General features: G+C 58.8%; 11 protein-coding genes across 11 annotated transcripts; 7 read left to right on the top strand and 4 right to left on the bottom strand.

Annotated features, from left to right (window-relative positions):
• Nucleotides 1-128: 128 nt before the first annotated feature.
• TRAVEDRAFT_67844 (uncharacterized protein) lies at nt 129-1,476 on the top strand (the record flags this gene model as incomplete). The annotated part of the gene is made up of 2 exons (XM_008034391.1): nt 129-373; nt 459-1,476. The coding sequence occupies 2 exons, from the start codon at nt 129-131 to the stop codon at nt 1,474-1,476; spliced, it is 1,263 nt and encodes a 420-aa protein (XP_008032582.1).
• Nucleotides 1,477-1,730: 254 nt separating this feature from the next.
• Nucleotides 1,731-2,936, bottom strand: TRAVEDRAFT_77719 (uncharacterized protein; the record flags this gene model as incomplete). Its single annotated transcript, XM_008034390.2, has 1 exon — nt 1,731-2,936. A coding segment is annotated over one exon (1,206 nt), but the record flags the coding sequence as incomplete, so codon positions are not given.
• A 464-nt stretch (nt 2,937-3,400) lies between these two features.
• On the top strand, nt 3,401-3,694 carry TRAVEDRAFT_110339 (uncharacterized protein; the record flags this gene model as incomplete). The annotated part of the gene is made up of 1 exon (XM_008034389.1): nt 3,401-3,694. The coding sequence occupies one exon, from the start codon at nt 3,401-3,403 to the stop codon at nt 3,692-3,694; it is 294 nt and encodes a 97-aa protein (XP_008032580.1).
• Nucleotides 3,695-3,895: 201 nt separating this feature from the next.
• On the bottom strand, nt 3,896-5,163 carry TRAVEDRAFT_41296 (mitochondrial ribosomal protein subunit L2; the record flags this gene model as incomplete). The annotated part of the gene is made up of 2 exons (XM_008033880.1): nt 3,896-4,076; nt 4,127-5,163. 2 exons carry the CDS (start codon nt 5,161-5,163, stop codon nt 3,896-3,898), a joined length of 1,218 nt encoding a protein of 405 aa, XP_008032071.1.
• A 243-nt stretch (nt 5,164-5,406) lies between these two features.
• TRAVEDRAFT_54992 (TIP49-domain-containing protein) lies at nt 5,407-7,326 on the top strand. Its single transcript, XM_008034145.1, has 8 exons — nt 5,407-5,467; nt 5,521-5,718; nt 5,775-5,968; nt 6,022-6,222; nt 6,284-6,502; nt 6,555-6,793; nt 6,853-7,219; nt 7,282-7,326. The coding sequence occupies exons 1-7, from the start codon at nt 5,455-5,457 to the stop codon at nt 7,163-7,165; spliced, it is 1,377 nt and encodes a 458-aa protein (XP_008032336.1). The 5' UTR covers nt 5,407-5,454; the 3' UTR covers nt 7,166-7,219; nt 7,282-7,326.
• A 1,426-nt stretch (nt 7,327-8,752) lies between these two features.
• On the top strand, nt 8,753-9,794 carry TRAVEDRAFT_25271 (uncharacterized protein). Its single transcript, XM_008033593.1, has 7 exons — nt 8,753-8,777; nt 8,833-8,928; nt 9,027-9,092; nt 9,155-9,211; nt 9,269-9,391; nt 9,448-9,570; nt 9,624-9,794. Exons 1-7 carry the CDS (start codon nt 8,775-8,777, stop codon nt 9,660-9,662), a joined length of 507 nt encoding a protein of 168 aa, XP_008031784.1. The 5' UTR covers nt 8,753-8,774; the 3' UTR covers nt 9,663-9,794.
• An 870-nt stretch (nt 9,795-10,664) lies between these two features.
• TRAVEDRAFT_138168 (uncharacterized protein) lies at nt 10,665-11,865 on the bottom strand (the record flags this gene model as incomplete). Its single annotated transcript, XM_008034388.1, has 6 exons — nt 10,665-10,849; nt 10,903-11,374; nt 11,430-11,454; nt 11,511-11,532; nt 11,581-11,615; nt 11,680-11,865. The coding sequence occupies 6 exons, from the start codon at nt 11,863-11,865 to the stop codon at nt 10,699-10,701; spliced, it is 891 nt and encodes a 296-aa protein (XP_008032579.1). The 3' UTR covers nt 10,665-10,698.
• Nucleotides 11,866-12,149: 284 nt separating this feature from the next.
• Nucleotides 12,150-12,814, bottom strand: TRAVEDRAFT_111858 (uncharacterized protein; the record flags this gene model as incomplete). Its single annotated transcript, XM_008034387.1, has 4 exons — nt 12,150-12,262; nt 12,328-12,521; nt 12,583-12,697; nt 12,754-12,814. The coding sequence occupies 4 exons, from the start codon at nt 12,812-12,814 to the stop codon at nt 12,150-12,152; spliced, it is 483 nt and encodes a 160-aa protein (XP_008032578.1).
• Nucleotides 12,815-13,080: 266 nt separating this feature from the next.
• TRAVEDRAFT_61738 (40S ribosomal protein S9) lies at nt 13,081-14,079 on the top strand (the record flags this gene model as incomplete). Its single annotated transcript, XM_008034252.1, has 5 exons — nt 13,081-13,088; nt 13,141-13,164; nt 13,257-13,311; nt 13,369-13,685; nt 13,741-14,079. The coding sequence occupies 5 exons, from the start codon at nt 13,081-13,083 to the stop codon at nt 13,916-13,918; spliced, it is 582 nt and encodes a 193-aa protein (XP_008032443.1). The 3' UTR covers nt 13,919-14,079.
• Nucleotides 14,080-15,022: 943 nt separating this feature from the next.
• On the top strand, nt 15,023-16,072 carry TRAVEDRAFT_25270 (S15/NS1 RNA-binding domain-containing protein). The gene is made up of 3 exons (XM_008033592.1): nt 15,023-15,068; nt 15,125-15,751; nt 15,808-16,072. The coding sequence occupies exons 1-3, from the start codon at nt 15,059-15,061 to the stop codon at nt 16,017-16,019; spliced, it is 849 nt and encodes a 282-aa protein (XP_008031783.1). The 5' UTR covers nt 15,023-15,058; the 3' UTR covers nt 16,020-16,072.
• Nucleotides 16,073-16,391: 319 nt separating this feature from the next.
• On the top strand, nt 16,392-19,535 carry TRAVEDRAFT_138159 (uncharacterized protein). The gene is made up of 6 exons (XM_008034386.1): nt 16,392-16,469; nt 16,535-16,947; nt 17,000-17,486; nt 17,540-18,085; nt 18,141-18,472; nt 18,528-19,535. The coding sequence occupies exons 1-6, from the start codon at nt 16,460-16,462 to the stop codon at nt 19,368-19,370; spliced, it is 2,631 nt and encodes an 876-aa protein (XP_008032577.1). The 5' UTR covers nt 16,392-16,459; the 3' UTR covers nt 19,371-19,535.
• Nucleotides 19,536-19,546: the final 11 nt, after the last annotated feature.

The following is a 19,546-nucleotide window of genomic DNA, read 5'->3' as shown; positions in this document are numbered from 1 at the left end:
GCGACGCGGTCGCGTTGTGTACCGGCACGCCGTTGATGGACGTCCTGGGATAAATAAACGTCGCGTCTCGTTCACCCTCCCTCTTTCGTCGTCTCCCCCAGCCGTCCCCCTTGCCACCTCCTCCTAGAATGCTCTCTGCCACCTCCAAGATGCTCGCGCGCACGTCCTCGGCGTCGAGCGTGTGCTCCGACGACTCCGTCGCCAGCACGGACACCACTATCAGCCTCGGCCCTGCGGACGCCATCGTCGAGGGCCCCAAACGCACGCGCAAGCGTTTCACTACGCTTCAGCTCATAATGCTCGAGCACCTCTACCACAAGGCGTCGCACCCCACGCGCGAACAACGCGAGCAGCTCGCCAAGGACGCCGAGATGTGAGTGCTCCTTCCATGCTGCCGCGCCGTCCGCGCGTGGTGGTGCTCGGGTTCGAACCGCATGGGTCCTGACGATTCCCAGCAGCGACGTCCGCTCTGTGACCGTCTGGTTCCAGAACAAACGCCAGACCGACCGACGCATACATCGCCAACTCTCCGAACCTGTCTCTCTCCCGCTCCACCTCCAACCCTGCAGCTCGCCCGCTCCATCCTCTGCGCTAACCCCGTCATCCCCCTTCTCGGACGCATCTGGAAAGACTATCCATACTGCACGAGCGCGCACGCGTACATTGTCAGGCAACTCCGCCGTGTCCACCGCGTCCTTACCCGCCATGGGCCTCAAACGCGCGCGTGAACACGACCACGACCGGCGGAGTGTACGCCACAAGCCTTCGCGCCTCCTTTCGCTGGACGCGATCGCCGCACGCACCGAGCGCCCCGTGCTCCTCCCACGCACCCCGCCCCAGTGCCTCTCGTCCTCGCCCGCTCCGGCGTCTGCACGTCCGCACACGCCGGAGCCGCTGTCCGAGGACGAGCCGGGCGGGCGGGCGCTCTGGGAGAACATGCAGTCGTCCCCGGCCGCGCCCGAGCCGGCGAAGCGCACGGAGAAGGACCTGGTGCGGTACGGGCGGCGGAAGTACACGCTCGAGTACGCGTGCGCGAAGGAGATGGTGGGCGGCAAGAAGGGCGCGGCGGGGAGGCAGAAGGAGAAGAAGGGTGGGCGTTCTAGCGCGAAGCCTAGAACGCAGAAGGGCGGCCCGCTTCTGGGTGCGGGTACGGATACGGGTCTCGACGTGCGCGGGGAGGGCCCGCGGGAGAGGGAGGACGACCAGGAGGTGCCGGTGCTGGAGTGGGATGCGGACATGCATGGGGACACCGATACCGAGGGCGTGCCGTCGGAGGCCGTCACGCCGTCAAGCAGCTTTGGCATCGGTGGGCTGTCCGTCGCGGACGATTGCGAGAAGGAGAACGTTGTGGCAGAAACAGAGCGTGCAGCCGAAGACGCGCTCAAGAGGAAGATGGAGACGCAGGCCTCGACGCGGTCGGACGCCGACTTGATGGACGTCGCATACGTCCTTTGTGGGCTCAGCCAGCGTTGCTGAGCACTCAAACCTGGGCACAACACCTGGGCAAAGAAATGAGGGTTCATGGAAATGTTTCTTGGTATGAAGTCACGACTCACCGCAGGGTGTGTACTTGACGGCTATGGCGTATGGCATATTAGGCCACATTTAAAACTAGTGACTGCCGCGTCAAATTGTTTATGGTACTATCGTATTGTATAAAACTGTATCATACTACATACACATCTCGCAAGCTATAATTCCAAAGAGTCTTCGCCACAGGAAGCGTTCTCTCAAACCCACCCTATCTTGTACATCCTGTACCCGCCCTCGTCTGCACGGCCCACTCCGTCATGCTTCCTCAGCCCTTCAACCTCCAGAATGGCCAGCTCGCGCTGCTCCCTCCCAGCTTTCACAGCTGAGCAATGTGGGAAGACCGCCTCCACGGTGTTCGTCATGCCTTCATGCCTGCCCGTCGGGCGGATGGGGATGATGAGCCAGAACACGCCGCGCTCAGGCGCGAGCAGCCGCTCGACGCAAGCCTTGATCCAGCACGCGTGCTCGGGGTGGTACACCACGTCCGCGGCGAAGATGACGTCGAAGTGCTCAGAGAGCGGACCTTCGTACACGGGGGTCTGCCAGTCGAGCGGTAGGACGTCCACTGCGGTGTCGGATGAGGAAGGGAAGTTCGTCTCGACATTCGCGCGCAGGTTGGCGAGGACGGAGGGATGGTAGTCCGTCGCTACGACCGTAGGGGAACAGGACGGGGCGGAAGAGGCGAGGACCTTGGCCGCGACGATGCTCAGTAGCCCCGTCCCGGCACCTAGCTCCAGAACGCGTAGGGCGCGTTGCGCGGGGTTGACCAGACCAAAGTCGGAGGGGTGCATGCACATGCGCTCCGCGAGCAGGATAGAGCTGCCCCAGCTTTGGAGGCCGACGGAGGTGTGGTCGTCGCTGAGCAGCGCAGCGTCATTGAGCTCGACGTGGACCGCGCTTGACTCGGGCCCGGTGGGGAAGGTGAACGTGCGTGTGATGTCCTCTTCTTCCTCCTCTCCTGCGAAGGTCGCGAGCAGAGACGCCGTGGCATCTACGAAGGCCGCACGGGCGTCCGTCTCCGCCTCGTCTTCGGAGGCATAAGCCCACATGTCCGCGCGCGCGGTGAAGCCGGTGAGCCAGCGGATGGCATACTCGCGTTCGAAGGGGTCGGAACGCAAGACGTCGGGGTCGTAAGCATCCTCCTCTGGATCATCCTGCGCAGTTTCCTCGTCGTCCTCTTCCTCGCCTTCGGCGGAGGCGTAACCGGAATCGGGAACGGATGTGTCGTGGACGAGGTGCTTCGGCAGCAGCTTGCGTTTGGGCAAAGCAAGCGCAGGCTTGGGAGGCTTGATTGGTGTGCAATAGATGGCGCGCAAGTTATCCACCGCGACCGAAAGTTGGGCCAAGGAGTACGAGCTAAGCCGGGCGAGCGGCGGAAGGCTCGAAGTCGGGCGAGTCGGGCGAGGTGCCATCTCTATGAAGTGCTTCTTGAATTGTTATGATGTCTATAGCTTCGTGGATATGCAGCCGGAAATCCCGAAGAAAGATATATCGAAGGAGGGCCCGAGGAAATCTAGGAGAAGCGGGGGATCCGTCTAGGTGTCTAGCGGGTATAGATTCGTCTAAGAGTCTATGTCGAGCTCTAGTGGTTCTATAGAGGCAGCCAAGGGTATGGAGCAGGGACCCTTGGCTGCTATCGTGCAAGAACAGGCATCTTGGGCAGAGGAGATGAGGGAAGGAAGTGAAGATTACAGACCGCCGACGCTGGGATATAAAACACGCACGAACGTGTTTTTTGACGTCGGGATACGTGCAGGTCGGCGATAGCCGAGTTTGCTGGAGGCTCTTGGACAACAACCGTCAACAACTTATATCGAGCGCATTTCTCTCGGTGCTGCCTCCGGGAGGTTCCCAAAACCGCTTCACCATGTCTACCGCAATCTCAATTACATACGAGCTGAACCCGCCTGCGGACACCCCAACGCCCGACAATCTCGCTTCCACAAAAACGCACGAGTTCTCCATCGCGAGCGCCGATGCTGCCGGTCAAAAAGAGTACTATGTAGGCCTGCGGGCTGCGGTACTGCAGGCGAAGGGTACCCTGGGCGAGGAGCTCACCGCATGGAGAGATGTTGTGGGCAAACGAGAGGAGAACAAGGAGGCCAAAATCCCTAAGAAGAGTGAGGAGGACGAAGACGAGGACGAGGAGGCGGAAGAGTGATGCTGCACTTGGCGATGGTGAGATGATACTCAGCCTGAGCGCATATCAAGTTACCAACTGTGCCACAAGCTCCTCTTTTGTTCGACGACGGACTGCATGACAGAGCGGCGGATACTAGATGTGTATTATGTGTACGAGATGTATGTCGGTGTGCGATGGAATGCCAGTCCAGCGCGTCAAGGGACTACCCTAGCTCGACGATTAGAGACCCCGCTTCTCCTTGCCACGAGGACGCTCGCGGATAACCATCTTGTTGCTGTTCTTCGGGCCCTTGGGACCAGGCTTGCGCGTACGCACGCCCTTGGCGAGCCAACCCCAGATGGAGCGTGGCTGCTTGTTACCCTTGGACTTTCCACGGCCACCACCGTGAGGGTGATCACACCTGCATCGTATTTCAGTACAAGTAGAGAACATATGCGTCGAGGGACAAACCTGTTCATGGCCATACCACGGACGCTAGGCCTCCGGCCGAGCCAGCGACTCCGACCGGCCTTGCCCAGGTTACGGTTCTTCCAGAGCGGGTTGCTGACCTTGCCGACGGTGGCGACGCAGTCCTGGAGGACCTTGCGCACCTCACCGCTTTGCAGACGGACCTGGGTGTACTTGCCCGAGTCCTCGTGCGCGACAACCTGGCCGAACGTGCCAGCGGACCGGACGAGGAGCGCGCGCCCTTGCGGGTTCAGCGCGATGTTGTGGATGATGGTGCCGGGAGGGATGAGCCGCATAGGCACGACGTTGCCGGGTTTGATGGTGATAGAACGCAGCACACCGAGCGCAAGCGACGCGGTGGAGGCGGTTTGCGTCTGCGAGCTGCCTTCGTCGCTCTTGGTCTCGAGAACCTTGCCACGAACGTCCTTCGAATCCACGAAGCCGGGCACGAGACCGTCCGGGATGCCCTGACGGAAACTTTCCACGACGTCTCCAGCGCGCAGGGTGTCCGGGGCCAGGATGTAGCTCCAGACCTTTCCCCCGCACAGGTCAGGATTGCGGTTCTTGATGAGCGCAATATGGGCAGAGCGACCGGGGTCGTACTCGACACGGACAACGTCGCACGGACCCGACTCCATCCGCATGAAGTCGATGATGCGTATGCGCTGTTTGTGACCGCCTCCACGGTGGCGGACGGTGATGTGACCGTGGTTGTTGCGTCCACCGCGTTTTCGGAGAGCGACGGTCAACTCGCGGAGGGGCCGTCCTGCGTAGAGGTGCGGCGAGAGCGGCCGCTTGAGGTGACGAATACCAGGCGAGACAGGCTTGTAGGTTTTGTAGAGAACGGACGTTCGCGCGAGGGCGGCGTTGACCTCCGAGGGGGACTGCTGCGAGAGCGTTGCCTCGGTGGCATATTGTCGTGCGCGGGTCAGAGCATGGGGGAGGACGCAGGGGGCCGACGAGGATGACGCGAGGGACGACGAGCCGCCAGCGTTAAGGGCAGAAATGCACGAGCGGAGTAGACATCGGGCGGAGAACATGAGGACGAGCTCGTCGTCGCTGCGGCAGCCGTCGTCGTCGACAGCTCAGCGGGGCGTGGACAGAGCTGGGAGCAGGTGCGAGCAAGACGCGCCGTGAGCGTCACGGTGCAAAAGTCGTTTGCCGGCGCCAAACACGGCGCGTCTCCCAAGCTCTCATCCAAACCGCGATCATGGTACGCTCTCCGCCCTCGCAGCGTCCAGTTTATGCGCTTCTGCTCACAGAAATATGTTCTATCATGCTAGGCGACCCAAATCTCAACCGGCACGTCCGAGTTGCGCGACATAACCAAGATGGAGCGGATAGGTGCGTCTCAGCCACCGCTCGTGTATGCGCGTCCTCACACCGGGGTACCCCAGGTGCGCACTCGCACATCCGCGGCCTCGGGCTTGACGACAGGTTGGAGCCGAGGGAAAACTCCCAGGGGATGGTTGGGCAGGCCAAGGCGCGAAAAGCAGCGGGCATGATCCTCAAAATGGTCCAGGAGGGGCGCATCGCAGGACGCGCCATGCTCTTCGCGGGCCCGCCGTCGACCGGTAAAACCGCCATTGCGCTAGGTGTGTATCCGCGTTATGTCTCCAAAGTATCAACTAATGGTTAACGCGTGTCTCAGGCATGGCACAGACTCTAGGTCCAGACGTTCCTTTCACCATGATCGCCGCAAGCGAGGTCTTCTCGCTCTCCATGTCTAAAACCGAAGCCCTCACCCAGGCATTCCGGAGAAGTATTGGTGTGCGCATCAAGGAGGAGACGGAGATCATTGAGGGCGAGGTGGTCGAAATCCAGATCGACCGAAGTCTTACTGGGGTGCGTCTTGAACCAGGGGAGACATACTGGTCATCCTGACGTCAAATATACAGGCAACGAAAACTGGAAAACTTACTATCAAGACGACGGATATGGAGACTATTTACGACCTTGGGAACAAGATGATCGACGCCTTGTCGAAAGAGAAGGTCACTGCCGGCGACGTGATCTCAATAGACAAGACGTCCGGAAAAGTGACAAAACTTGGCCGGTCATTCGCGCGGTCAAGGGATTACGACGCAATGGGGGCAGACGTGCGTGTCTCGCCCCTTGGACATTATGTCACCATCTAACCATATGCTCTTGCTCTCGTAGACGAAATTCGTGCAATGTCCAGAAGGCGAGATCCAGAAGCGCAAGGAGGTCGTCCACACGGTCTCGCTGCATGAAATCGACGTCATAAACAGCCGCACACAAGGTTTCCTTGCACTGTTCGCAGGAGACACCGGGGAGATCAAACCCGAACTCCGCAACCAGATCAACGCGAAAGTTGCTGAATGGCGAGAGGAGGGTAAGGCGGAGATCATCCCAGGCGTATGTTTAGCCCGCGTACCTCTTTCCCTCCCATGCTAAACTGCTGCGTCAGGTGCTGTTCATCGACGAGGTGCACATGCTCGACATCGAGTGTTTCTCATTCTTGAATCGTGCGCTCGAGAACGAGCTCGCACCCCTTGTTATCATGGCCTCGAACCGCGGCGTCGCCCGCATACGTGGGACCAACCTTCACAGCCCCCACGGTCTGCCTCCAGATTTGCTCGACCGAGTCTTGATCGTGAGTACGCAGCCGTACACGCCCGAGGACATCCAGTACATCATCAAGATCCGGTACGTTGCCGTATGCCTCCCATGTGGTGGCCATGTGGACTAAAGCTCCCGGACTATAGGTGCGAAGAGGAGGACGTTACTCTCACGGAAAAGGCTCTCGGCATCCTCACACGGCTCGCAGCGGAGACCACGCTGCGGTATGTGCTCAACCTCATTTCATGTGCACAAATGATCGCCAAGAAACGCAAAGCCGAGTCTGTCGACGACGTGGACATCCGACGAGCATACGTGTACTTCTTCGACGAAAAGCGCAGCGTACAATGGATCAAAGAGCAGCAGCACAGGTTGGTCTCGGAGGAGGGTGTCGACTTCAACGTCAACTCGCTGCCAGCGACTAAGCCTGTTGCCTCTGAGATCATGGATGAGAGCTGAGCGGAGGGTGTATAGAACGGGAGCGGCCCGTTGTTGTTACTGTACTGTATCTCGGTGCGTCATAGGACCTCGCTTTCTCAGTCCTGAGCATGCCGAGCTGATCGCGTGGACTGTAGACCATCTTGTATTGCAGGCTTGAATGCGATGACTACCTGACCGTCACACCGTTCGGATGTCTCGGCACACCTATGAGTGTACCTGATAGCATGCACATCTGCGCGCTTCTAGCCTCATCATTGCCTATCCAGACCGAGCAGCCTGGATTCCACGCGAGCGAAGGCCTCCAATACGCATGCTACCGTTCCATTGTACGTGTTTCGCCGCTCTAGAATGACGTTATCTCACCGCTGCGAGTCTCGAGCCCCACTGTGTCCGGTATTTTGCCGCTTCGACGACCTTAATGAGTGGAGCTTCTTCAACTCTCCAAGGCACTGTATGCCGCCGGCACTTCACCTTTGAATGCTTCCAGACCGCCGCCGAGAATATTCTCCAGACTATCGCCGGTGCCGAATCGGTCATTCAAGACGCAAATACCACCGTCGTGCCGCGCCTTTGGGATCCGTATCATAGCCGACAGGTCGCGCGAAGACGAGCGTGACCAAGGAGGCATGTGCCACCAGGTTCATGCTCGCGACGGCCTGGCCAGGTGATTGTGTTCGGAAGGTAGGGATCCAAATAGCAGCGTATCCCGCATGCACGTCGGTGACCGCCCCGTATCTGAACAGCGGTCAGACGGGGCGGCACGACCGAGGGATGGTCCCTCGTTCCTCGCGCCCGCCGACGTTCTCCCCGCGTCCGGGGGATCATCGAGCGTGTGCGTGGTCGAGGGAGCGATTGCTAGCGCGCACCTGCAGTAGCTCACATGCGCGGGAGAGATGCAGCGCGGGGACGTCGACTGACGCCGCTCGAGACATACTGGGCTTTTATGTCCCACCGCCTAGCGGGCGTGGCGAACGAGCACCGCGCCTAAACTGGGCCATCTCTGCTTGCCTATCTGCAGTCCGCTGCGTAGGGCTGACACCGTAGCTCTGGGACGTCGTGCCGCCGCGTCAGGTGTGTGGAGAGTGCGACTGAATGGGACCCGAGTTGGGGAACGGGCGAATGTATCGCCCCCGCGCCCGAAATACACGACTGAATGCGTATGTGGCAGGTTTATCCGTGCCAACCCCATGGGCTCGGTTAAACGTCGCGGTCGATTGCCCCTGCGCCTGCCGTTCCGAGTGCCAACAGCGAGATCTCTACGAGATTCTCCCTCGTATCAACCTGTCTGCGTCGAAACGCCTCCGCCGGCGAGCGACCGGGTATTGCGCCCGGGTTGCCTTTCCAGGCCATCTCCAAGCATTGGCGGCATGCGCGCACGGCGGCTTCCGCGGCCTGGACGCGCGATCGTATGCACTGTCGCATGGGATGCGAAGTGCCCCGCGCTGAACCTCCGCCGGTGGCGCCCAGCTCTGGCGATGCATGCCGAGACACATGCAAGGCACCGAGCCGTCACTTTTAGTGCAGAGTCTGTATATGAGCGGACGCGATGAACTGCACGCTCCCAACCCAGACCCCCATTGACCCGAACCTCAAGCAGAGTATTATCCGAAGTACGACGCTCGCACCCATGGTACGCAGGGCCCTCTCCCAATGCTGTGTTGCTCGTCGCTCACGCGGCGCCGCAGGTCTTCAGTAGCAACACTTCTTCGAACGACAAGGACCAATCTCGGTCAACGTTGAAGACTAGAGTGCAGTCGCGACTCCAGACCGCGTTGATGCCGGTGAATACACTCCCCTTGTCTGCACCGCTCCTGCCCCACCGAGCCCCGCTTGCGCCATCGAGAAGGACTGTAACTGACAACGGCATCCCCGCCTACAGAGACGGCACATTCAGTCCTCGACGGTGATCCTCCCCTCGGGGCCCCAGTCGGAATGCAGCACTTTGGTACGTTATCGCGCGTGTGGCCTTTCCCCGCTTGTCACTGACAGTCGTGTCTATCACCTTAGGTTGATTTCCCCATCGACGATGCTCTGCTGAAGCAGCAGATAGACGAGGAAGAAGACGTGCGTCCCACGCGAAGCTTCCCGAATTTCCCTACCTAACCCGTCTATTTCGTCTAGTACACCGAAGATTACATGCTGGATGCCGACAATTCAGCCTGGTCCACGGGAAAATATACGCCGTCGAAGGCGTCCAAAAGATACGCGGGCGCACGCATCGCGATGAAAAGCACCCTGTCGCAGGTGAGCCGCGATGCTCTCGGTCCCGACGAGTTGTGCCTTACGGCCGGCATTCATAGGACCACCTGCTTAGCGCGGACAACAGTGCCTGGGTGGCTGCACGCCCCTGTGCCGCTCAGACTAAGTCGCGGACTTGGTATGCCACTACCGGACGCCACCCGCAAGCGGCGCCAGCCTTTCAGGTGAGTGATGGCAGTTGCCGCCTATGTGCTACCGTCTCATGATAACGTTATAGGCACAATTGCTCGACCCCGAGGACAGGGCGTGGATGTAAAGAGCAAATATCGGGCATGACTGCTGGCGGTGCCGGTGCCCTTGCCGCAAGGACACTCTGTATATTTTTTCTCTTTCGTTGGGTGTAAGCTAGTATCTGAACTGTATAATGTAATTACAACCGTCTCTTGCGATTTTGGTCAGCTGTGTCCCACCTCTAGATCGTCAATATTCCTAAAAGGCGGCATTACTCAGTACTGGCGCCATAAGCCACATCCCTCAATCCCTCATAAGATTGTGCCACTCTGTTCACATCTACACCGCTCGGCTCATGTACCGATATTTGCTCGTCAGGAGATAGATTGCGATGCGTCCACCACTAGCACCTAACGCTATATACACTGCTCTCTGGTGGCGCGCGGCGTCAACTAACCAATGGGCTTTGATCGTGACCGACAGCCTAAGCCCGCGACAGAATCGGCACGCCACGAACCTGAACTATCAAGAGTTGTGGTCTTGTGAACACGCCCGGTCCAACGTCTCAACGAATGAAGGCCGCTCGGGTGCTGAGTGCCGCTCGTATGAAGCTAGGCTCTGTTGTGTCCATTCTCCATGCCAATCCGCAGGATCTGCCGGCACCGAAAGCAGCGGCGTTGGCGGCTTGCTACACGATGTGCCTCTTGCAACGCCAGAGCGCGCTTCGCCACACGTTCACGTGTCGCCTCTGGTCCCGCGAAGCAATGCGAATGCTGAACTGGTCCGTCGGTTGACGCTCGGGAGGAAGAAATGGACGGCTTGGCAGTCCACAATGTAGACGTAGTGGCACTTGGGCGTCCCTTTAAAATATTCAGACCACCGTTCGGTTCAGCACGAGGTTTTACAGCGACAGTGTGGCACTGGCTTACACATGCAGCGCATGGACGTTGAATGAAGGTGGTGTCGGTCGAAGGTGGACGAGCGCACACCAGGCCACCAGCAACTTTAGCAGACGTCCAATGGATTGCGATCGCGAGCACCGGTTTCAAGCCTAGCCATGATACAGAAGAGCGCGATATGCCAGTGAGCTGATAATGCGGATATCATCCTACTGAATCGCATCAGCCAAACTTCTCCTTCGCCATCTGCATGAACATGTCCATAGTGGCCCTGTCTTTCTGCCGCAACTCTTCAGCGCGTTCGCGTCCGGCGCCCATTCGATCGCCATTTTTCTCCGCGTAGCGCTGCCTGGCAGCCTCTCGTCGTGCGAGCCTACGCGCGCGTTAACACAAGACAGGCATAGTCTCGGCATCGACTGGACTTACTGTGCCTGAAAACTGTCCCCGCCGCCCATGAGGGTTGCATCGTCCACCTCGAGGCCTTCATCACCTTTCTCCCTGAAGGCGCGATTCGCCTCCCGCTGAACCTTCTTCTTCTCCAATTGTCCTGCGCGGCCGACCTCCTTCGGGCCGACCAAGTCCTCCACCCGCTCCTTCGCCTCCTTGCGTTCGCGTTTGCGCTGGAGATCGCGCTCTGCCGCGCGGTATTCTCCTTGAGCTTCTTGTGCGAGTATGCGGTCCGACGAAGACGGCATGGAAGGACCGAGGACGCGTCCGCCTGACGGACCTGCGGCCGGACGACTTGACTGAGAGCGGTTCCAGGTAGCACGGTCGATCTCTTCGCGCGCTGCACGCAATGCCTCACTGTCTGCCCGCGACGCCTTCTCCGCGAAGGACCATTTGTATGCCGTCTGGCTGCTTGCGCTGGGCACCTTGTCCACACCGGCATATATGGCCTCTGTGCAGTGTTTGTGTGAGCTCATCGTCTATCACGCGAGAAAGTAGCCACGTACTGGATAGTTTTCCTCTGTTCCAAGCCTACAGCAAAATATGAGCCGCCTATAAGACTACGCAGACCTTGATTCGCTCCGTACCTTCACGAATTTGCGGAAGTATCTGTACCCGAGTTCAGTGACCACCGCGCGTCCGACGCGACATGCTCACTTTCTGTTCCTCTCGCTGGATAGCTCGTTGAAGTACTACAAACGGATACCACACATGTTTGAGTGACGAGTTGCAAGATTGTTGGCCATGCTGGCTTACCTTGCCCTTCTCCTCCTTCAGCCACACCTGGAACTCGTCATTCTTGAGGAAGTAGTCAACTTCAGAGATCTCGGACACGCCGTCAGGTAATGCAGCCTTCCTTTCAGGGGAGCGTGAGCGAGAACGATCTCTGGACGGAGAAATAGAGCGGTCCCGAGATGAGGACCGTCGCCGACGCGAGGACATGATGGACGTCAAGAGCAAGTACGCGGACTACCTGGCGTCTATTCGTACTTAGCAGATCGCGCGGTTGTCTCAGCAGTCTGACGACTACATGGCGGCCTGCGCACTCTCACGTCGCAGAATTATGGCACACATCACGTAGTGGGTCGGACGTGGTTCTATGGCCGTAGAAATACAATGTTTCCACGTTATGCGTATTGATGCATGAGCATACATAGAACATGAGAGACGACAAGCATAGACCTCAAGACGGATGCGGCGGTGGAAGGGGCGTGGGCGTGCATGTTTTAGATGGTGGTCTCGTAAGGTACAGGTGTCATCGTCTGGGGCGCGTTGTCCTTTACGGAGACGGTGCGGGCGGTACGGGGGAGGACGGCCACACGCTTCAGGTCGATACGCTCTGGAAAAGTTACGTTACACTTCAGCAACGTATCGGTATCGACGAGTGACAACATATCTACTTACCGCCCTTGGCCTTCGCCTCAGCATGCGCAGCGTGGTTGGACTTGACACGGTCAAGGAACTCCTGCCTGCACTTCGAGTGCCGGATGTGCTCAACACGGATGTTAACGCGCTTCTCGATGTAGCGGTTGCCGACGACCTTGTTGATGATGACACCAACAGCGCGGGGGGTCACGTTGTAGATGATGCCAGTCCGTCTGCACGTACGCAGTTTTGTGAGCCGGGAGAAGGAGACATGCATTGTAGATGTGTACTGACCCGTGGTAGAACTTGTGGGGCATGCCCTTTTGCTGAGCAGCATTGGCCTTGATATCGACGATATCACCAATCTGGAAGTTGATGAGGTACGTCGACAGTTTAATGGGGCCGTGCTCTACAGGTCCATCCTTCAGCATTTCAGAGATCGGACGTAGGTTCAAAGCTCCGCACCCTTGAAGCCCCTCTTGAACATGTCGCGCGTACGCGCCCGGTAACCGAATGAGTGAGGCATCTTGAGGACTACGAGGAGATGAGCTCCGGGACGTCAAGCACAGCGAGCAGAGGTTACTAACGGTCGTCGGCGTTGTTGCTGGTTTCGACGCTATGCGATAGTACAAACGGTGTCGGGGCCGGAGGTTGCCGAGTGGCTGAAATCTACTGTACAGTTGTGGCGAGCGCCAAACCTTGCTTGTTTGCCGGAGTTTGGACACACCAGAGAGGAAGTCGGGACAGGCCAGCGCTAAGGCACCTCCGTCGTTTCCGCCATCCTCAAGAAAAATGCCCAGGTAATGTCTTCGCGTTCGTCGTGTGCAGCGTTGTGTTAACTGTTCTGTCCAGGGCCCCGCGGAACCACAGCAAGACGTGAGTCTCATTCGTCAAGATCCACTTAGTGGAGGGATGCACCGTGCTGATCAAAGCCGTGCCCCATAATCGCTTCGGCGATAATTTTGCAGCTACAAGGTCCCTCGTCGTCCCTTCGAGTCGGCTCGTCTCGATGCTGAGCTGAAGGTGCGTACACTTCCTAATTCTCCGCTGATCGAGATGCAAACCGTCGATCGCTTGTAGCTCGCGGGCGAGTACGGTCTCCGCAACAAGCGCGAGATCTGGCGCATTGGTCTCATCCTGTCCAAGATTCGTCGTGCTGCCCGTGAGCTCCTCAAGCTCGATGACAAGGACCCCAAGCGTCTCTTCGAGGGCAACGCCCTCATTCGCCGTCTCGTGCGCATCGGTGTGCTCGACGAGTCCCGCATGCGTCTCGATTACGTGCTGTCCCTGAAGATCGAGGACTTCTTGGAGCGTCGCCTGCAGACCCAGGTCTTCAAGAGCGGCCTTGCCAAGTCTATCCACCACGCTCGTGTCCTCATCAGGCAGCGTCACATCCGGTATGTTCAGACTTCTGCTGTACTAGGAACACTCGTCCTCACTCCCATCATGTAGCGTTGGCAAGCAGATCGTCAACGTCCCCTCGTTCGTCGTCCGTCTGGACTCCCAAAAGCACATCGACTTCGCCCTCACCTCGCCATACGGCGGTGGACGCCCCGGCCGTGTCAAGCGCAAGCGCGTGGCCGCTGCTGCCAAGAAGGAGGAGGGTGGCGACGAGGAGGACGAGGAGTAAACGCCAACTCACCACCATTTTATCGCTGTATGTTCATCATCTATGGGGTCCACCTCTGTATGGCCGCGTATGCAAAGTGTATGCGTTTAGCACATCCCAGCGTGCTATCACGCCCTGTGTACTATCAGGTTCAGGACTCGAATTGCGTTGCGGCGTCTTCCCTAAGGTCTATCTTGAGTTCGTCCTCAGAGCATGTGAGCACTGTGTGGTTACACGTGCATTGAGTACGATCGAAGTACGATGGGTCGCATACTGTAATACAGATACCGTGCGTTTCGCCTACCTACTGTCGCTCCGAGGATTCCAAGTCGGGGTACGGTACCTACAGATCGATGTTCAAGAATCAAAACCCTGACTACATTCGAAACCCAGCGAACACATGTATGCATCTTTAGCTCGAGCTTGCACTATGAGGACGACGATGTACCATAGCCAAAACATTCGCTAGGTGATTGCTATGTGCAGTCTAACACGTCTGCAGCAGCGGGCGCATGCCTGAACGATAAATCGTTTGAATGCTCGCACGACATGCCTCGAGCAACTCAAATAAATGGCGACGTGTTCTGCTGTGAGCGAACTATACCGATTTTCGTGGGCATAATGGATTCTTCTTTCGTTGCACAAACACCTTATAGATGTTGTGGTTTTGCGACGTTCATGAAGTTTTCTTGCACGCGATACCAGTACTGCTGGCCTGCGGAAGGAATGGCGAACCAAGAGCGCACAGTAAAAGTTGTGAAGAAAAAAGCATGTATTGAGCAAAGAACGACTACAGAAGACAAGCAGGAGGATGTTCCATGGTTTATGTCGACATGCTGCAGTATGGGGTTAATGGGCTGCAACACTTCCTATCCTGGGTTACTCTCGAGGGACCAGGACTCCGAAGAGTCACTGGCACTGTCTCAACGGTGGAGCAAGCTAGCGTCGAGCAGCGTGGCATATCCCTCTGGGAAAAGAGGAGAGACGCGAACCCGGGGGTTTATATACCCTCCGCCATACGGGCGTCTAATTAGTTCTCACGGAACGGGCGCTCGTAACTTTCTGGCGGGACGCCGGGTTGTGCGACCGACCTTCAATAATTCCAGCTCGCTATTCCTCTTAGACCCGAGCTCGACGTGGTGAACGATGTTGGGCACATATATGGCGCAGTGTGAGTCCCTCATTTCTCACAGTCATGCTTTGACGACCTATATCTTCTGTGCGTAGGCTCGCGTTCGCTCGCGTCGACGAGCACGGCACGCGCTGCCCCCCTCCACACATCCGCTGTCCTTCAGGCTATGTCCGCCCGCTCCCGCAGGACGAAGCTGACACTCAAAACGAACATCCAGCGGCGCGAGGAAATTGAACGCCAGGCCCAAGCCAACCGGCCGCACGTCGTGCTCGGTCACAAGTCTGGCGATGCCGCAAAGTGGACCTTCAGTGACCTGGCCAGCGTGATCATCACGGAGGAACAGGTCCTCGCTGCGCCCCTTCCCGGCTCAGACATTGAGCAGGGCTCGCTGCAGCTCCCGGAGTACACCAACTACGGCGTGGGGAAGGAGGAGCGGGAGCTGCTGTTCGACGTGTTGCCGGCCCTGACGGTGGAGACGCAGGTGCAGCTGAGCCCGAAGGCCCGGCCGGGCGAGGGCAGCCTGCCCCCGGATGCGAACGCGCTGGCGAAGATCGAGGGTGTGGCGGCCAACTTCGAGCTGTACAAGACGGGCATGTTTGCGAAGCTCATCGACCTGCGGAACGCGAACGCGCGGGGTATCGCGTACGAGAACCGCAGACGGATCGTTGCCGCGTTCTCGGAGGCGGAGAACCCGAATGACACGGGGAGGCCTGAGGTTCAGGGTGCGTACATTTGGCTTTGGCTGAGGGTGGACATAAGGTTGACACATTGCACGCAGCTGCCCTCGCAACGTACAAGATCCGTAACGTGTGGGCACATCTTGGCCGGTGCAAAAAGGACATTGTGAGCCGGCGTAGTCTGCGCAAGCTCATTCACGAACGGGCCAAAATCCTGCGGTACTTGAAGAAGGTAGACGAGGACCGGTACGATCGCGTGCTAGAGCGTCTGGGGCTGGAGCGGAGTGCTGTCGAGGGCGAGCTTGTGGTATGAACTACTATAGGGATCGAAGCTATTCACACCATCTTAATACGCATTCTACTCGCCTGCTTGTCCATGCGTGGCTGCGAAGCCCCCCTTTTAGCCCCACAGTGTGTGCCTGGGTAAGTAACGTCGGCAAGCACTTAAATGAAAGCGCGAAGGCGCCCCCTGCGTTGACATGCGACGCCTTCATTGCGTCTATAGTGTGCTACCTCTCATCTTCTGCTGTCTCCACACTCTGGCTGCGAGCATTGTACCCTGGTTGCGGCGCGAGCAAGCGGGGTATTCACTACGAGAGTTGCCTAATCGGGCGGGGTGAGCCCGGCTCGGGTGGCTGACGACGGTGGCGGCGGAGACGGCCCTCCCGCGCATTTCGCGCTTGACCGCGACAATAATCGACGCCTCCGCAGACTCAGCCCCGGGCACGGTCGAGATATAACCACGCAGACACCATGGCCCTAGGTGCGTCCTCACAGCACCCGCAGACATGCGAATCGTCACTCACTTCCGCTCCGCTGCCGCGCTAGTCTCCTCTGCTCCGGGCGCGATGGTAGACTTCCCGTCCTCCGGTCAGGACCTCCCTCCCAGTCCATCATCCCTCGATCCCAACTACCAGCGTCCGACGTACCTGCCGTTCCGTCGCATATCGCTCCCGTCGGCGCCGAACCTGCAGCACCGACACTCTATCGTTAGTACCGCGTCCTTCGACTCACTGCCCGAGGAGCCACATGGCGGAGCCCCCGTTACTCCTATGGTTATCCGGAACGCGATACGAGGTCCAAAGCACCGGCCGTCGTCCATGGACGGTGCAAGGAAAGCCCTACGGAGAAGGGAGTCGCGCATGGTGGACGAGCAGAAGGAGGCTAAACGGAGGAAGGTCATCGCTGAGTTCTACGAGACGGAGAAGTCGTACCTGGACGGGCTGGAGCTCATTCACTCTGTGCGTATATACCCCGCTTTCACTGCGACGGCGTTCCTGACATGCGCTGCAGCATTTCCTCACACCCATCATCAAGTCCCTCGATACCCCACAACCTCTGCTCGATCGCGCAGAGCTCACGTCAATATTCTCTAACTTCATCGACATCTGGAACCTGCATCGCTCATTTTACGTATCTCTCACCGCTTTCCTCAACTCTTGCGCATCCACCCGCACACATGAACTACCGCCGCCCCTTTCGCCCGTGCTCCTCGCGCATTTCCCCTACCTCTCCTTATACACGCCTTTCGTGAGCTCGTTTTCGGACGCCCTTGCCTCGTACGCCTCGCTTCTGAAGAGCAATCCCGCCTTTGCGGTGTTCATTGCCCAACAAGAGGCGGACTACCGCTGCGGGAAACTCAAGTTCCGGGATTGGCTCCTAACCATCGTCCAGCGATGTCCGCGATACCTCCTGCTGCTGAAGGACATGATTAGTTGCACCGACCCCGATGATCCTGAATACACTTCCCTGACCGCGGTCCACACTCTGGTGTCTAAGAGTATGTTTTCATTTTATCTCTCCATAATGAGCTGGGTTGACGTTCGCATACAGTCACCATGTCTTTGAACACCTCGCTACATACACATGCGCAAACGCTTTCGTTACTCGCTCTGCAACGCAACACCGTCAACCTCCCATTCCAACTCATCACCCCCGGCCGGACGTTCCTCAAGCGCGCCTCCCTGCTTCAGATGGAGGGCTCTGCGCCCAAGGAGCGCGAGTTTCTGCTGTTCTCGGACTGCCTCATCTGGCTCGCCAGCGCGGACGGCGACATATTCTCCGACAAGTGGAACGCCATCGCACGCTCTGGCGGCGGCGGCAATGGCGGCGGCGTCGCGGACATGCTCTACCGGACGAGGAGCGAGACGGCGGAGGGTGACGGGCTTCGGAAGAGGCAGTCGTTCCTGCAGCTCCGGTCGAACGCGAGCCCGAAGCGGAGAACCCGGCAGGCAAGCAGCGGCGTCGATGACAGGTGGGTGTACAAGGGCCATGTGGAGCTCGTTGACCTGGAGGTGGTCGTGAGTGTACCGGCAGCGAGCACTCCGGAGCGGGGGTTCGAGCTCCACAGCCCGCACCAGTCGTTTGTGATATATGCAGGTATGTCTATCATGCCGTGCACCGCTGCTTGGATGCACACTGACATGCCCCACAGCCACGGAGGAGGAGCGCGATGAATGGATCACCGCCATCCGGACGGCGAAGTCGTCTCTTCTGGTCTCGTTTAGTGTTATGCAGCTCAACTCGACCTTGACATCGTCGGCGTCAAATAACCACCTCCGACGTACGCTGCAGGCGTTGCCGTACGATCCGGAGGACTCATCGAAGCCGAGGAGAGGCAAGGTGGAACATTTTGTGCCCGCAATATGGGTTCCCGATGGCAAGACGGAGAGCTGCATGCGCTGCGGGCGGACTTTCGGATGGCGGAGACGAAGACACCACTGTCGATTGTGCGGGCGTTGTGTGTGCGGCGGGTGCTCCAACAAGGCAAGTACCACCGAGGTGTGACACATGCCCTTCATGCTGACCTCAATGCGTACAGACGTTCTTCATCGTGGATCCCAATGCCAAGGAGTCTTCCAAGTCCGCCCGCGCGTGCGAAGCGTGCTACGATACTGTCTTCCCCTTACTCGAGCAACCTTCCGAGCGTCAGGTGTCCGTCACCGCAGGGACTACGCACTCGCACTTCACGTTATCCGGCCTAAAGTCCATGCCCTCCCTCCTCCTAAACGACATGAGCAGCACGCCTTCCGCACTCATGGCGATCGACGTTGAAAGCCCACGGCGAGCACTCACGCGGATAGAGGACGCCAGCGAGTCCGCCACCCCAGAGGAGCCAAGCGGGCCTTCCGTCGCCGCCGTGCGTCTCAAGCCCACCCCGCGTCCAAAGAGCTACGTACAGATCCTCGAGGACTTCCATGAAGAGGGCCACGGCGCTGGTGCGCGCGGCGAGTACGCGTCACCTTCTCCTTCTGCGAGTCCGCGCGCGTCGCGCTTCAGCGAGCGCACGATGGACGAGACGCACGGCGTGCTCGACGAGCGCGACGAGGACGTATTCAACGACCACGGCCCCGGGCAGGACGTCGAGGTGTCCCCTGCGGACGATGGCGAGCGCAGCGCACCGACGACACCGCGCCGGGAGAACACGGCGCGGCGGCACAAGCGGTTCTCGCTCCCCGCGGTCGCGCTGCAGACGAGCCCGGTCACGGCGCGGGCGAGCGGTGCAGCTGACGCGCGCGGTCAGCGGTTCTCGCTCGTCCTCGGTAAGGGCGGCGGGGTTGCGCGCGCGAGTGAGGACTCCCCGAGCAGGCTGTTCCCTGGTCTGCGGCATAGCATGGCGGCGGGGCGCCTGAGCGAGCTCTTGGGCCGGGGAAAGGATACGTGAGGGCTTACGGTATGCCCCTCTCATCATGCGATTACGCAGTGCTTCTGGCTAGACGATATTGATAATGGCGATCTACGGACTGCGACGCGGTTCGGCGTGGTGATGCATTTTATATTGGACCGCAGCTCATGATGATGACCTTGATGAATGTACATTTGGGATACCACTTGCTCTGT

The sequence above is a fragment of the Trametes versicolor genome (assembly GCF_000271585.1).
Source record: "Trametes versicolor FP-101664 SS1 unplaced genomic scaffold TRAVEscaffold_1, whole genome shotgun sequence".
Taxonomy (NCBI): Eukaryota; Fungi; Basidiomycota; class Agaricomycetes; order Polyporales; family Polyporaceae; genus Trametes; species Trametes versicolor.
The sequence above is the reverse complement of the archived record's forward strand: the minus strand, read 5'-3'. Positions and strand labels throughout refer to the sequence as shown.